The 16322-nt window shown below is 38.5% G+C and overlaps 1 protein-coding gene across 8 annotated transcripts in view; it reads left to right on the forward strand.

Annotated features, from left to right (window-relative positions):
- The window catches only part of GALK2 (galactokinase 2), a 141068-nt gene that overhangs the window by 18456 nt on the left and 106290 nt on the right, over positions 1–16322 (forward strand). For 4 of the 8 annotated variants that reach the window (XM_043920919.1, XM_043920921.1, XM_043920920.1 and 1 more), the window contains exon 2: positions 12876–12999. In XM_043920919.1, coding sequence (XP_043776854.1) covers positions 12914–12999 — 86 coding nt within the window. In that variant the 5' untranslated portion in view covers positions 12876–12913. Of the gene's footprint in view, positions 1–513; positions 608–9953; positions 10043–12875; positions 13000–16322 lie in introns of those variants that run through there. The other 4 variants (XM_043920917.1, XM_043920915.1, XM_043920922.1 and 1 more) reach the window with 2 other exon arrangements.

The following is a 16322-nucleotide window of genomic DNA, read 5'->3' on the forward strand; positions in this document are numbered from 1 at the left end:
AGTTGAGCAGGGATGGGGAATTTTAACTCCTCAGTTTGGGAACTTATTTCTGTTGGCTCCTGTGTCCTTCTGACATGTTACTGTCATTGTGAACACTTTACTTTCTGCCACAACAATATGTTCCAGGATTGTAGTATACCCTGTCTGCTCCAGCTGTGGAATTATTTCTTCAAAGAGTCCTGGTTTCTTTTGAAACCAAGATCTAAACACTAGGGATGCTCGTTGCTACTGGGATGTTAATGCTTCTAGGCCATCTCAGTGCTTCACTTTGCTTCTTTCTTATAACAAAATTTTATGACAATCACTTGATAAAAATTTCTAGAAGCTATATTCTTTTTTAATAGTTTCATATTACTTCATTTTGTAAATAGACCATACCCTATCATTCCAGGTGGCGCTAGTGGTAAAGAACCTGCCTGTCAATGCAGGAGATGTAAAAGACGTAAATTCAATCTCTGGGTCGGGAAGATCCTCTGGAGGAAGAAATGGCAACCCGTTGCAGTGTTCTTGCCTGGACAATTCCTTGGACAGAGTAGCGTGGTGGGCTGTAGTCCATGGGATTGCGAAAAGTCGGACTTGTCAGAAGCATTAGCACGCATACATGCAGGTTGTTTCTATTGTTTTGCAATTACAACAATTTTGTAATGAATAATCTCATGAATATGTATTTTCATATTGCTGGAGAATACCGTTAGGGTAAATTTTTCACATAGGCTGGTTGGGTAAAATTTAGTGCCAGTGTATTTTTGTTAGATACAAAGTTTTGCCCAATTCCCCTTCAAATGTGTTGTCGTGGTTTGGATTCCCAACCCAGTACCTCTTTCCACAGAAGCTCACCAACAGTGTGTTGTTACTTTTTAATCTTCACGAGTCTTATAGTATCTTGGTGTAGTTTTAATTTGCATGTCTCTAATTTCATGTGCTTAAGGTTCATTTATGAACTACTCTTAGTATGGATTTTCTGTTCTTTTGCACATTTTTCTATCAGGTTTTTGTTCATTTTTCACTTCAGTTTTTGAGTTTTTAAAATTGTAGTTGATTTACAATGTTATATTAGTTTTAGGTGTACAACATAGTGATTCAATATTTTTATAGATTATATTCCATTTAATGTTATTACAAAATGATCAGCTATATTTCTCTTTGCTATACAATAGATCCTTGTTGCTTATCTATTTTATACTTAGTAGTTTATATCTCTTAATCCCATGGCCCTATCTTGCTCCTCCTTGCTTCCTTCTCCCCATTGGTAATCACTTACTTGTTCTCTATATCTGTGAGTCTGTTTATACTTTGTTATATACATTTATTTGTTTTACTTTTTAAATTCCACTTGTAAGTGATAACATATTTGTCTTTCTCTGACTTATTTCACTAAGCATAATATTCTCTATGTCTATCCACATTGTTGCAAATGGCAGATTTTTGTTCTTTTTCTGAGTAATATTCCACTCTGTGTGTGTGTATATATATATCCATCATATTCATCTATTAATGGATACTTCGGTTGTTTCTGTATGTTGGTTATTGTAAATATGCTGTTATGAACATTGGGAGTACATGTATCTCTCTGAATTAGTGTTTGCATTTTCTTTGGATATATACCCAGCAGTGAAATTTCTGGATTATATGGTAGTTGTATTTTTAGTTTCTTTGAGGAGCCTACATACTTTTTCCCATAGTGTCTGTGCCAAATTACATTCCTGCCAACAGTGTACAGTGATTCCTTTTATTCCACATCCTTGCTAACATTTGTGTCTTTTGGATGATAGCCATTCTGATAGGGGTGAGGTGTTATCTCATTGTGGTTTTGATTTGCATTTCTCTGATGACTAGTGATGTTGACAATCTTTTCATGTGCCTGGTGACCATCTGAGTGTCTTTTTTTGAAAAAAAAAAAAAAAATGTATTCAGGTTTTCTGCTGATTTTCTTTTTTTTTCTTGCTGATTTTCTAATTGGACTATCTTTTGATATATAGTTGTATTAGCTGTTTATATATGTTGGATAATAATCCTTTATTGGTCATTTCATTTGCAAATATTTTCTCCTATTGAGTAGGTTGTTTTTTCATTTTGTTGATAATTTATTTTGTTGTACAAAAGCATTTAAGTTTAATTGATATCATTTATTTATTTTTGCTGTTATTTCTTTTGCCTTAAGAGACAAACTCAAAAAAATATTTCTATGATTTATGTCAAAGAATATCCTGCCTATGTTCTGTTCTAGGAGTGTTATGGTTTCAGAGTTTTTGTAAAAAATATAAAGAATATATCTGTAACATATGCTGTAAATATATTCTCTTAGTTTGCTAGTTTTCTTTTGATTTTGATTATGACATTTTCTGCCATGTAAATGTTTCTAAAAATCTTGATGTAGTCAAATTTGTCAGTTTAAAAGTTGCCTCAGAATTTTGAGTCACAGTTAGAGAAACTTTTCTCTATGTTGAGTTATACTGAAATTCACTTGTATTTCTTCCCAGTGCCTTCTTCCCACTTGGAGTTTATTCTTGTGTAAGAGATGGACCTAATTTTATCTTTTCCAAAAGTTTTACCAGTTGTACTAGCACTGTTTATTACTTTGTGTCTTGCATCTATTTCTGAACCTTTTATTCTGTTGAAGTCTGCTTGTCTCTATATATATTGAAATCTCACTGTTTTCATTACAGAAGCTTTATAGTATGTTTTAATATTTGGTAGGGTTACTCCTTCCTCATAGTGTTTCTTTTTTTAAATGTTTTCCCCACTGTTTCTGCATATTAGTTTTCCACATGAATTTTTATATCAATTTGTCTATCTCTATAAGAAAAGCTTGTTGGTATTTTTTGGGAGGATTGCATTAAATTTATAAATTAACTTGGGAATAATTATCCTGATGATGTTGGGTCATTTTATCCAAGAACAAGGGATGTCTTTCCATTTCTTTGAACCCATTTTATCTTTTGCAAGAGTGTTTAAAGCTTTTCCTAAATAAATTTTACATATTTCTTGTTAAGCTTATTCCTAAATACTTAGTGTTTTTTCGTTGCTGTGAATAAGGTTTGCTCTACCATTATAGTCCTAATTGGTCATTGTTTTTGCATAGGAAGGGTATTCATGTTTGGATATTTATTTTATATTCTGCTGTCTTTGTGAATTCTTTTATTATTTAAGTTGGTTTTAGCGTTAATCCTCTGGGATTCTCTAGATATCCTACTGTATTAGCTCCAAGTAGAGATAGTTTTACTTCTTTTTTGATTTTTAATTTATTTCTCTTGTCTAATGATCAAATTGCCAACATCCTTTGAATCATAGAAAAAGCAAGAGAATTCCAGAAAGACATCTACTTCTGCTTTATTGATTACGCCAAAGCCTTTGACTGTGTAGATCGCAACAAACTGTAGAAAATTCTTCAAGAAACTGGGAATACCATTTTACCTGCCTCCTGAGAAATCTGTATGCAGGTCAGGAAGCAACAGTTAGAATTGGACATGGAATAACAGACTGGTTCCAAATTGGGAAAGGAGTATGTCAAGGTGGTATATTGTCACCCTGCTTATTTAACTTATATGCAGAGTACATCATGTGAAATGCCAGGCTGGATGAATCACAAGCTGGATCAAGATTGCCGGGAGAAATATCAATAACCTCAGATATGCAGATGACGCCACCCTTATGGCAGAAAGTGAAGAAGAACTAAAGAGCCTCTTGATGAAAGTGAAAGAGGAGAGTGAAAAAGTTGGCTTAAAATTCAGCATTCAGGAAACTAAGATCATGGCATCTGGTCCCCTCACTTCATGGCAAATAGATGGGGAAACAATGGAACAGTGAGAAACTTTATTTTTCTGGGCTCCAAAATCACTGCAGATAGTGACTGCAGCCATGAAATTAAAAAACGCTTGCTCCTTGGAAGAAAAGCTATGACCAACCTAGACAACATATTAATAAGCAGAATCATTACTTTATGAACAAAGGTCCATCTAGGCAAGGCTGTGATTTTTCCAGTAGTCATGTATGGATGTGAGAGTTGGACCATAAAGAAAGCTGAGCGTTGAAGAACTGATGCTTTTGAACTGTGGTGTTGGAGAAGACTCTTGAGAGTCCCTTGGACTGCAAGGAGATCCAACCAGTCAATTCTAAAGGAAATCAGTCCTGAATATTCATTGGAAGGACTGTTGCTGAAGCTGAAACTCCAATACTTTGGCCACTTGATTGGAAGAACTGATTCCTTGGAAAAGATCCTGATGCTGGGAAAGATTGAAGGCAGGAGAAGGGGACGACAGAGGATGAGACGGTTGGATGGCCTCACCGACTCAATGAACATGAGTCTGAGTAAACTATGGGAGTTGGTGATGGACAGGGAGGCCTGGCGTGCTGCAGTCCATGGGGTCGCAAAGAGTCGGACACGGCTGAGTGACTGAACTGAAGTGTGTAATTGCATTACCTATATCTCCAGTACTCTGTGATTAGATGTGGAGACAGTGGAAATTTTTGTCTTTTTTTGATCTCAGTGGAAATGTCTCTAGAATTTCCTCATTAGCTCTTTTTTTCAAGACTGAGATATATGTAATCATGTTAAGATAAACACCTTTGGAGACTTCCCTGGTGGTCCAGTGGTTAAGGATCTGCCTGCCAATGCAGGGGACCTGGATTCGATCCCTGGTCCAGGGAAGATTCCACATGCCTTGGGGCAACTAAGCCTGTGCGCCACAACTACTGAACCTGCAATCTAAAGCCCACAATCCATAATTAGCGAGTAGTCCCTGCTCCTCACAACTAGAGAAAGCCTGCAAGCATCAATGGAGACCCAGTGCAGCGAAAAATTAATTAATTAATTAAAAAAAAGATAAACCCCTTTGGGAATGAATCTAAGACTTTTTAGCATCTATGAAAGTAGTCCTATAATTTTTTTCTCCTTAGATTTAATATGATATATTATTTTAATGGATTATCCTAATATTTTCAACTTTGCATTCCTGGAGTTAATTCCACTTGACATGAACTATTTTCTTAATGTGGTGCTGCCTTATACTTACTAATCTTTTATTAATTACATTTGCATTAATATTCAAAAGTGACATTAGCCTGTAGTTGCTTTTTCTTGGACTGTGTTTATCTGGTTTAGGCATCCATGCTACACTTGCTTCATAACAAGAATTAGACCATTTTTCTTTATTTTTCCATGCTCTGGAACAACTTGTGGAACATATGGGCTATCTGATGTTCATGCTTGGGTAGAATTCTCTTGTAAAACATCTGGGCTTAATGCATATGTGTCAGTGATTCTTTGATGAATTTATTTCTTCTGTGGAAATGGATCTGTTTTTATACATTGTATTTCCCGGGCTGCCGTCTGTGGGATTGCACAGAATCGAACGTGACTGAAGTGAATTAGCAGCAGCAGCAGCAGGAAATAATCCATTTTCTGTAGGATTTCTGTCATGGCTATCCCACAGAAACAGGATGGACCCCCACCCGCAAATTTGGTTTGAATAGTTGAGACTGGTAATACCATATGAAGAAGAGGGTATGAAAAGTTTATTATTCACATGATGAGGTTTTCTGGGAGGGTGGAGAAGGCCACCCAAATTGACCAAAAGTGGCTTGAGAGAATAGGGAAAAGAAACTAGCATGAGGTTTTTGTAGTGGTTAGGAGATGGAGCTGGTGTGCTGTGGTTTGGTTGGTGACAAAAGAGAGAGCACCTGGCTTTTCTACAAAGCACTTTTTTATTATTTATTTGGCTGTGCCAGGTTTTACTTGCAGCATGTGGGATCTTTAGTTGTGGCACACAGGATCTAGTTCTCTGACCAGGAATCAAACCCTTGCCTCCTGCATTGGGAGTGCAGAGTCTTAGCCATGGGACCACCAAGGAAGTCCCTCTTTTGACGTATAAAATTTCTTTTGTTTAATGTTGTCTCAGCCTTGTCATTTCTTATTTTGTGTTTCATTAGCCCCCATTCTCTTAGCTAGTGGTTTGTCTATTTTGTGCATGCAGAAAATGATAGCAGCCTGGAATAGTGAAGCAATGAGAAGGAAGAAGACTTTATATTCTTGAATGATCATCTGTAGTGGAGACGATCTAAACGACTAAAAGACTCTTCATCTCTGTAGGACAAATACAAGAAGATAACATCTGAATGGATGCAGAATGCTGATGAAATTTCCACTGTAACATCACCTCTGGGACTTCCCTGGTGGTGCAGTGGATAAGAACCCGCCTGCCAATGCAGGGGACACGAGTTTGATCCCTGGCCCTGGAAGATTCCACATGCTGCAGAGCAACTAAACCCATGTACTACAACTGTTGAGCCCATGCTCTAGATCCCAAGAGCCACAACCACCGAGTCCACAAGCTGCAACTACTGAAGCCCATGTGCCTAGAGCCTGTGCTCCACAACAAGAGAAGCTGCCATAATGAGAAGCTTACACACCACAACAGATAGTAGCACCTGCTTGCTGCAACTAGAGAAAGTCTGTGGAAAGCAACAAAGACCCAGAACAGCCAGACATAAATAAATAAATATAAACAAACAGACAAACAAAACATCAGCTCTGGCTTCCTCGATGACCCAGGAGAGCTTGAGATGGTGGAGAAGGACGTGCGCTCACTCGTTCTGACGAGAAAACCAGAGTCACAACTAACTGCTGGACAGCTATTTCCAAACATCCTGGAACCTCCCCAAAAATGCCCTACATCCAAAGACAAAAAAGAAGCCACAACAAGATGGGGGGCATAATTGCAATAAAATCTAATCCCATACCTCTTGAGTGGGTGCCTTGCAAACTGAAAAACAATTATACCACAGAAACTCTCCCACAGAAGTGAAAGAATGAGCCCCTCTCAGGTTTCCCAGCCTTGAGGTCCGGCAACAGGAAGAGGAACCCCCAGAGAATCTGCCTTTGAAGGCCAGTGTGGTTTGATCGCAGGAACTCCACAGGCCTGGAGGAAATAGAAATTCCACTCTTGGAGGGAGCACACAGGGTCTTTTGCACACCAGGACCTGGAGGGGAAAAAAGCAGTGACTGTGTAGGGTACTGGGGCAGACTTAGCTGCTAGTATTGGAGGGTCTCCTTTGGAGGCAGGGGGCAGCTGTGGCTCACTGCAGGATCAGGGACCCTGATGGTGAGCTCTCCTGGAGGCCACCATTAGCCCCACCCAGCAGCCTGCAGGCTCCAGACCAAACAATCAACAGGGAGGAAACGCAGCCCCACCCATCAGTAAAGAGAGTTTCTGATGGCTGTCCCAGTCCTAGCAGGTCATCTTGAATAACTTCCAAGAATATTCAGTGTATCTTTTTATCATTATAATCAGTTCAGTTCAGTCGCTCAGTCGTGTCCAACTCTTTGCGACCCTATGAACCACATCATGACAGTCCTCCCTGTCTGTCACCAACACGGAGTTCACCCAAACTCATGTCCATTGAGGCGGTGATGCCATCCAACCATCTCATCCTCTGTCGTCCCCTTCTCCTCCTGCCCTCAATCTTTCCCAGCATCAGGGTCTTTTCAAATGAGTCAGTTCTTTGCATCAGGTGGCCAAAGTATTGGAGTTTCAGCTTCAGCATCCGTTCTATCAATGAACACCCAGGACTGATCTCCTTTAGGCTGGCCTGGTGGGATCTCCTTGCAGTCCAAGGGACTCTCAAGAGTCTTCTCCAACACCACGGTTCAAAAGCATGAATTCTTCGGCGCTCAGCTTTCTTTATGGTCCAACTCTCACATCCACATATGACCACTGGAAAAACCATAGTCTTGACCAGACGGACCTTTGTTGACGAAGTAATGTCTCTGCTTTTCAATATGCTGTCTAGGTTGGTCATAACTTTCCTTCCAAGGAGTAAGCGTCTTTTAATTTCATGGCTGTAGTCACCATCTGCAGTGATTTTGGAACCCAGAAAAATAAAGCCAGCCACTGTTTCCACTGTTTCCCCATTTATTTGCCATGAAGTGATGGGACCAGATGCCATGATCTTAGTTTTCTGTATGTTGAGCTTTAAGCCAACTTATTCACTCTCCTCTTTCATCAAGAGGCTCTTTAGTTCTTCTTCACTTTCTGCCATAAGGGTGGTGTCATCTGCATCTCTGAGGTTATTGATATTTCTCCCGGCATACTAGATTCCAGCTTGTGTTTCCTCCAGCCCAGCATTTCTCATGATGTACTCTGCATATAAGTTAAATAAGCAGGGTGACAGTATACAGCCTTGACGTACTCCTTTTCCTATTTGGAATCACTGTGTTGTTCCATGTCCAGTTCTAACTGTTGCTTCCTGACCTGCATACAGGTTTCTCAAGAGGCAGGTCAGGTAGTCTGGTATTCCCATCTCTTTCAGAATTTTCCACAGTTTATTGTGATCCACACAGTCGAAGGCTTTGGTGTAGTCAATAAAGCAGAAATAGATGTTTTTCTGGAACTCTCTTGCTTTGTAAATGATCCAGCAGATGTTGGCAATTTGATCTCTGGTTTCTCTGCCTTTTCTAAAACCAGCTTGAACATCTGGAAGTTCACGGTTCATGTATTGCTGAAGCCTGGCTTGGAGAATTTTAAGCATTACTTTACTAGCGTGTGAGATGAGTGTAATTATGCGGTAGTTTGAGCACTGTAATAAATTTCCTTTTAAATTTTTTAGTATGATTTTGTTTATTGTAACTAGTTAATTTTTAATATCAAGTATTTAATTAATGAATGTCTTGAACATGGTAGGTCTTTTAGATATTTACTGTCTTGCTGTTATTACTCGGATACAATATATTGTGGGACTACAAACAGTGGTAGGTCTTCATAGAAGTGACTTGAGATGATTTAACAGCATAAAATTATTAAATATAAGCATTTTTTATCTTGAAGGGACCTATAAGGAATATCTAGTTCAAATTTTCTAATCTTACAGATGAAGATCCAAGGGAAAATGATTTTCCAAACTTTAGCATTGAAGTAGAAGCCCCATTGGAATTAGAATTGTAGTCTGTTGATGTGATATCCAGTCTAGTTTTCATTTGACTGTACTAGGCTGAATAGCATCCCTCTTAATTCATGTCTACCTGGAACCTCAGAATGTGACCTTATTTGAACTAGCATCTTTTCAGATTGAATTGAAAAGCAGAAGACCCAGGTTCAATCCCTGAGTCAGGAAGATCCCCTGGAGAAGGAAATGGCTAACCTTCCAATTCTCTTTCCTGGAGATTCCATGGACAGAGGAGCCTGGTGGGCTCCATGAGGTTGCAAATAGTTGGACATGACTGAGCAACTAGCACACGTGTGTGCACACACACACACACACACACATCCAGTAAGTCTGATGGCCTTATAAGAAGGAAAAGCAGAGTCACAGATAGAGACACACAGAGGGAATTACATGTGATAACATAAGCAGACATTGGAGTGATGCAGCTGCCAGCCAAGGAATGCCAAGAACTGATGGTCACCATCAGAAACTAAAAAGAACAGGGAAGGACTTTCCCATCTAGGTTTCAGAGGTTTTCAGAGGTGCTGCCAAACTCTGATTTTGGACTGCTGGTCTCTAGAACTCAGAGACAATAAATTTCTGTCGTTTTAAGTCATCCAGTTTGTGAAACTTTATTGTGTGTGGCAGCACTAGGAAACTGATATACTACTCCATGCTACATTTTTTAGTATAAAGAGATTCTTCTCTGAATATCATTTAGAAATTATACAGAAAGTTATATTCTTCATAATTGAAAGAAAGAAGTTTTTCTTTGTGTATGTCTGTATTAAATTTTTTACTCTTCTGTGTGCTTAGCTATACTCTTGTGTCACTTAGGGGGTTACAGTATTGTTTCATCCAGGGATTTTCAAAGAAGTGTCAGTAAAATAACTTGCTTTCATTATTTTTAAAGATAATAATGGTGGTAGGTATATGAAATATGTGTGTGGTGTTTGTGTGTGTGTGTGTGTGTGTGTGTATCACAGGTTTTTCTATTATCTGGATATTCTGAAATATGCTACTCTTGTTTTCAGATTGCTGAAGCTAAAAGAGATGTTTAATTCTAAGTTTGGATCCATTCCCAAGTTTTATGTTCGAGCACCAGGAAGAGTCAATATAATAGGTATTTCGAAAGTTCCTTCTCTTAATTTTTTCCTCCTTTGATAAGATCCAAATTTTTGTTAATATATCAGGAGAACTGGAAAAATAGAATGTTTTGCATGTATCTACTATAGCAAGTTAAGCTTTTTCATAAGAAAATACTATATTTTCATTTTTCCCAATCCATGTTATTGTTAGTTTTGTCCATTCATTTTTAAAATTCAGACGTTTGTTGAAACCTGGTTGTTCCCATTATTTTTATGAGAGATGGAAAGATTTCTCTGTGCTGCAGGTTAAGTTTTTTGACTGCAGTGAATAATTTTAATGGTTTTACATTTATTCATTGGATTAGAAGAATACAGGGAAGCCCAATAATTCCTTGCTTTTAAAAATTTGGTGGCCTGAAGAATGAATATGTTTTATCAAGAGAACTGAGAAAATTCCAAATTAAAGGAGGATTAAAAAGAAAACTTTCTATACGGTAAATTGAAAGTGAAAGTCGCTCAGTCGTGTCCAATTCTTTGTGACCCCATGGAGTCCATGGAATTCTCCAGACCAGAATACTGGAGTGGGTAGCCTTTCCTTTCTCTAGGGGATCTTCCCAACCCAGGGCTCAAATCCAGGTCTCCCACATTGCAGGCAGATCCTTTTATAAGCATACAAAGAAGTTAGTTGAAATAGTATAACGAACTCCCATGTGCCCAAAATGTAGCTTCAGTTATTAACTCGGGAAAGCTGATTTTCAAGAAAATATGGAGGATTTTTAAAATATGAGATATTTGAACATGGTTAAATGAGGTAGAAAAGGGGAATTGAGTAAAGTCAGTGGAGAGAAAGAGATTGAAGATATCTGAGAAAAGAAGAGAGAGAAGGATTCCCAAGAGGGCAAGAAAGGTTGGTATCTACAGCATAGGAAAAGGGCCACTTTGAGTCTTTTTTAACAGAAGGTGGGGAAAAAAAGGATGCAGGTTGATGTAAATAAATGTATAATTTTGGTGTTGAAGGTTGAGGAAGTTCTTTTGGGGGAAGGTTGGAGGTGTTGGACATTTAAAGAGATGGCTGAAAATTTGAAACAGCTTTGTCAAGGATGGGATAGGGAGATAACTGGAAAAAAAGAAAAAGTTTGCTTGTAACAGTGAGATCTGTTTAGAGCTGGAGACCATGGAATTGTAGCAATAACAATCTGCAGATTTGTTCATATCCTCGCTGCCTCTCAGCTAGTCTAAGTTGCTTACATTTGATCTAGCTTTAGGATTTTGTTTTGGATGGAGGTTACAAGAGAATGACAGTGACATCAAGAAGTTGCTAATACTGTCAGGAGAGTTAGATGAAGTAATGAACCCTGGAAAACATGCTAGGTCGAAAAAGAAAGGTAAGAGGGAGCCCATAGGCTAGAGAGGGCAAAGAACTGAATCTGAAAAACAGGTTACGTAGGATAAACTGAGTAAGCGAATGGCATGTTGGAAAGTTTTAGTAAAGAATGTGATATTTGGAACAAAAATCCATAGGTGAAAAGTTCCCAGGTGATAAGGAGTTCTATGGTCATTACTGGATTTGTCAAGACCATGGAAGTAAGATAGTTGAAGCAGAGAGGAGCAGAGGTCAAGGGATTAGGTAGCTGGGGCCTTGGACTGGGTTGTTTTACAAGATTGGGATGGAGAGGGTGGAATGAGATGCAAAGATCTTCAGAGAGGAGTAGATGTCTAAGATAGTAAGAGATGAATGTGGTGGAGACGAGAAAATGTGGTTTGAACCTCCAAAGCATAGGACAGGAAAAAGTCCTGGAAACAGCAGAGTGGGAGGAGGTTATCACACTCCATGCTACTGAGAGAATTGCAAAGCAGCAGCATCCTCAGAGGAGAGCCAAGTTTCACTTAGTTTGGGGAGTAACAATTTTCCTGAGTAAGTAATTCTTACTCAATGACTGCTGACTATCTGATTTTAAAAAAAGGAGGGGGATTATGTTCTAAAATAGTTATTTAGTTAGTTTTTGGGATGAAATGAATTTCAATCTTTATTAAAAGAATTATTATATTTTCTGTTAAAGTGACCAAAATGTAATCATTGTTGTTTTCCTTACTTGCCAACAGTTCTTGCTCCCCAGGAGGGGTTCCATTAGTTTTTGCAGAGGGAGAAGTCTTCATTCTCAGAAGGCTGTCATTCACACTGTAGCCTTCCCAACAGAATCTGGTATCTCCCTAGAATTCTACTTATTTAAATATGTGTTTTCTATTTGTGAACCACTGTTCTATATTGTATTTTTGAAGGAAGCTGGGGAGAAAGACAACTTTCAATTGTCATTGAATTGTCATTTGAATTGTTCACTCGTCATTATCAATCCATTAAAAGAGACAACGACCCTAATTTTCTTATTTTAAAGGACACATCAGTGTAGAAACAAAAGATTTCTGCCTGTAATAATATGTAGGAGCATATTTATTTAAAAATGTAATAAGGCGGTTGAATTGTCTTTTGTACATTTTATGTTTCTTAGTTGATCAATGTCTGCCATAGAAGCAATCAGATAGGGCTTCCCAGGTGGTACTAGTGGTAAAGAACCTGCCTGCCAATGCAGCAGAAACAATCAGATATACAAACCTGTCTTGGGAAAATATAAGTGAGCTAGCTTAGCTCATCTTTCTTGAATTGTTATTTTTTTTAACATTATTAATAAAAACCTTGAGTTTAAATGGGTAGTTTGTAGGAAAGAAAACTGAATCACTTTCTGCCCTTAGTATTTTTATTTTCTGTTAAAACCAGGCTGATGGTCAAGTTTTTCCTATATGTCAACTTACTTGAGTTTCTCATGTTTCATATGCCAGCAATGATTAAAAAATGCTTTCTCTTTATTCTAGGAGAGCATATAGATTACTGTGGATATTCTGTTCTTCCTATGGCTGTAGAACAAGATATGTTAATAGCCGTGGAACCTGTGAAAACACATATTCTCCAGCTGGCCAATACCAATCCTTTGTACCCGTGAGTATTTAGAATTGCTTCCATGTATGTGTGGTGTATGCATGGGTATACGTGTGTGTCTTTGTATTTGTATTCAAATGGTATCTTTAGGAAATATCAAATTTATAATAAGTCATTTAATTTATTGAAAATTTGTTAATTATAAAAAAAGGTCTTGGCATGTAATTGGCACATTATATTTTTGGCTTATTGTTCATTAGACAGTTTGCTTGTAGTAATATTCATTCATTCAGCAAATATTTTATATGTATCTGTACCAGGTTATGCAAGATAATAAAAATTTGTGACTTTTAGGTGAAAGTTATTGTGAAAGATCTTTTTTTCTGTTTATTTTGCATGATTGAGATGTTATGTACATTTAGGACCCTGTAAAGAAAATCTTACATTACTCAAATACAATTTTGTGTCATTGTAACCATTTAAAACTGGGTGCCATAATTTGTTATATTGATTTACTCAGATTCACTTAACACTCCATTCACTTAACATGGTAAATGTGAGAATTTCACTTTTTTCCCCACAAAAGCAGAGCCTGAGTTAGACGTGGAAGGAGGTAGAGCATTTGGGAAATGCCCATCGAGTCGGTGATGCCATCCAGCCATCTCATCCTCTGTCATCCCCTTCTCCTCCTGCCCCCAATCCCTCCCAGCATCAGGGTCTTTTCCAATGAGTCAACTCTTTGCATGAGGTGGCCAAAGTACTGGAGTTTAGCTTCAGCATCAGTCCTTCCAATGAACACCCAGGACTGATCTCCTTTAGGATGGACTGGCTGGTTGAAATATTAGCAGAAACTAATAACTAATATACTTATTTTAGCAAAAGTTCCTGGTGCAGATGTCAGTGAGAGAAAGTATTCTTGCCTGGGAAATCCTATGGACAAAGGAGCCTAACAAGCTACAATCCATGGGGTAGTAAAAAGTTGGACATAACTTAGTGACTAAACAACAACAATAAATGTTTCTTAAATAAATGAACAAAATGAAAAAATATTATATTAAATAGAAACAGATTCTTTTGACGTCAGATACAAATTTGGGAAATAGTGCCAAGAGCAGTAGTGAAAGAGGATGGAGACTCAACTAGGGAAGCAGAGGTAAATTACCAAGGCAGGTAGCTCCTTTGTAAGGGGCTTCACTCTACTGGACCCTTAGGACGTATGCAGCATGGCTTCCAGAATTGTCCACATGTTGTCTAGCATGCGTTGCATGAGAACCCATGATTTCTTTATTCACCATTGATGAATATTTGGATCATTTCCAGCTTTTGGCTATTATAAATAATTCTGCTATGAATCAGTTCAGTTCCGTTCAGTCTCTCAGTTGTGTCCGACTCTTTGCTACCCCATGGAATGCAGCATGCCAGGCCTCCCTGTCCATCACCAACTCCCAGAGTTTCCTCAAACTCATGTCCATTGAGTCCGGTGAGGCCATCCAACCATCTCATCCTCTGTCGTCCCCTTCTCCTCCTGCTTTCAGTCTTTACATCAGGGTCTTTTCAAATGAGTCAGTTCTTCCCATCAAATGGCCAAGGTATTGGAGTTTCAGCTTCAACATCAGTCCTCCTAATGAATATTCAGGACTGATTTCCTCTAGGATGGACTGGTGGGATCTCCTTGCAGTCCAAGGGACTCTCAAGAGTCTTCTCTAACACCACAGTTCAAAAGCATCAGTTCTTTGGTGCTCAGCTTTCTTTATGGTCCAACTCTAGGATCCAAACATGACTACTGGAAAAACCATAGCTTTGGCTAATTGGACCTTTGTTGGCAAAGTAATGTCTCTGCTTTTTAATATGCTGTCTATGTTGGTCATAACTTTTCTTCCAGGGAGCAAGTGTCTTTTAATTTCATGGCTGCAGTCACTATCTGCAGTGATTTTGGAGGCCCCCCTCAAAAAATAAAGTCTGTTACTGTTTCTATTGTTTCCCCATCTATTTGCCATGAAGTGATGGGACCAGATGCCATGATCTTAGTTTTCCGAACATTGAGTTTTAAGCCAACTTTTTCACTCTCCTCTTTCACTTTCATCAAGAGGCTCTTTAGTTCTTCTTTGCTTTCTGCCATAAGGATGGTGTCATCTGCATATCTGAGGTTATTGATATTTCTCCCAGCAATCTTGATTCCAGCTTGTGTTTCATCTGGGCCAGCATTTCTCATGATGTGCTCTGCATATAAGTTAAATAAGCAGGGTGACAACATACAGCCTTGATGTGCTCCTTTCCCAATTTGGAACCAGTCTGTTGTTCCGTGTCTCGTTCTAACTGTTGCTTCCTGACTTGCATACAGATTTCTCAGAAGGCAGGTAAAGTGGTCTGGTATTCCCATCTCTTTAATAATTTTCCACAGTTTGTTGTGATCTACATAGTCAAAGGCTTTGGCGTAGTCAATAGAGCAGAAATAGATGTTTTTTTGGAACTCTCTTGCCTTTTCAATGATCCAATAGATGTTGGCAATTTGATCTCTGGTTCCTCTGCCTTTTCTAAATCCAGCTTGAACATCTCGAAGTTCAGGGTTCACGTACTGTTGAAGTCTGGCTTGGAGAATTTTACTATGCTAGCATGTGAAATGAGCGAAATTGTGTGGTAGTTTGAGCATTCTTTGGCATTGCCTTTCTTTGTGATTGAAATGAAAAAAAAACTGACCTTTTTCAGTCCTGTGGCCACTGCTGAGTTTTCCAAATTTGCTGGCATATTGAGTGCAACACTTTCATAGCATCATCTTTTAGGATTTGAAATAGCTCAATGGAATTCCATCACCTCCACTAGCTTTGTTCATAGTGATGCTTCCTAAGGCCCACTTTACTTCACATTCCAGGATATCTGGCTCTAGGTGAGTGATCATCAGGATTATCTGGGTTGTGAAGATCTTTTTTGTGTAGTTCTTTTGTGTATTCTTGCCACCTCTTAGTATCATCTTCTTCTGTTAGGTCCATACCATTCTGTCCTTTATTGTGCCCATCTTTGCATGAAATGTTCCCTTGGTATCTCTAATATTCTTGAGGAAATCTCTAGTCTTTCCCATTCTATTTTCCTCTATTTCTTTGCACTGATCACTGAGGAAGGCTTTCTTATCTCTCCTTGTTATTCTTTGGAACTCTGCATTCAAATGGGTATATCTTTCCTTTTTTCCTTTGCCTTTCACTTTTTTCCACAGCTATTTGTAAGGCCTCCTCAGACAACCATTTTGCCTTTTTGCATTTCTTTTTCTTGGGGATGGTCTTGATCCCTGCCTCCTGTACAATAGTTCTTCAGACACTCTGTAGTATCTAATAGTCCCTTGAATCTATTTGCCACCCATGAAAAGTATGAAAAGGCAAAAAGATAGGACA

The sequence above is a fragment of the Cervus elaphus genome, chromosome 12 (genome assembly GCF_910594005.1).
Source record: "Cervus elaphus chromosome 12, mCerEla1.1, whole genome shotgun sequence".
NCBI classification, from domain to species: Eukaryota; Metazoa; Chordata; class Mammalia; order Artiodactyla; family Cervidae; genus Cervus; species Cervus elaphus.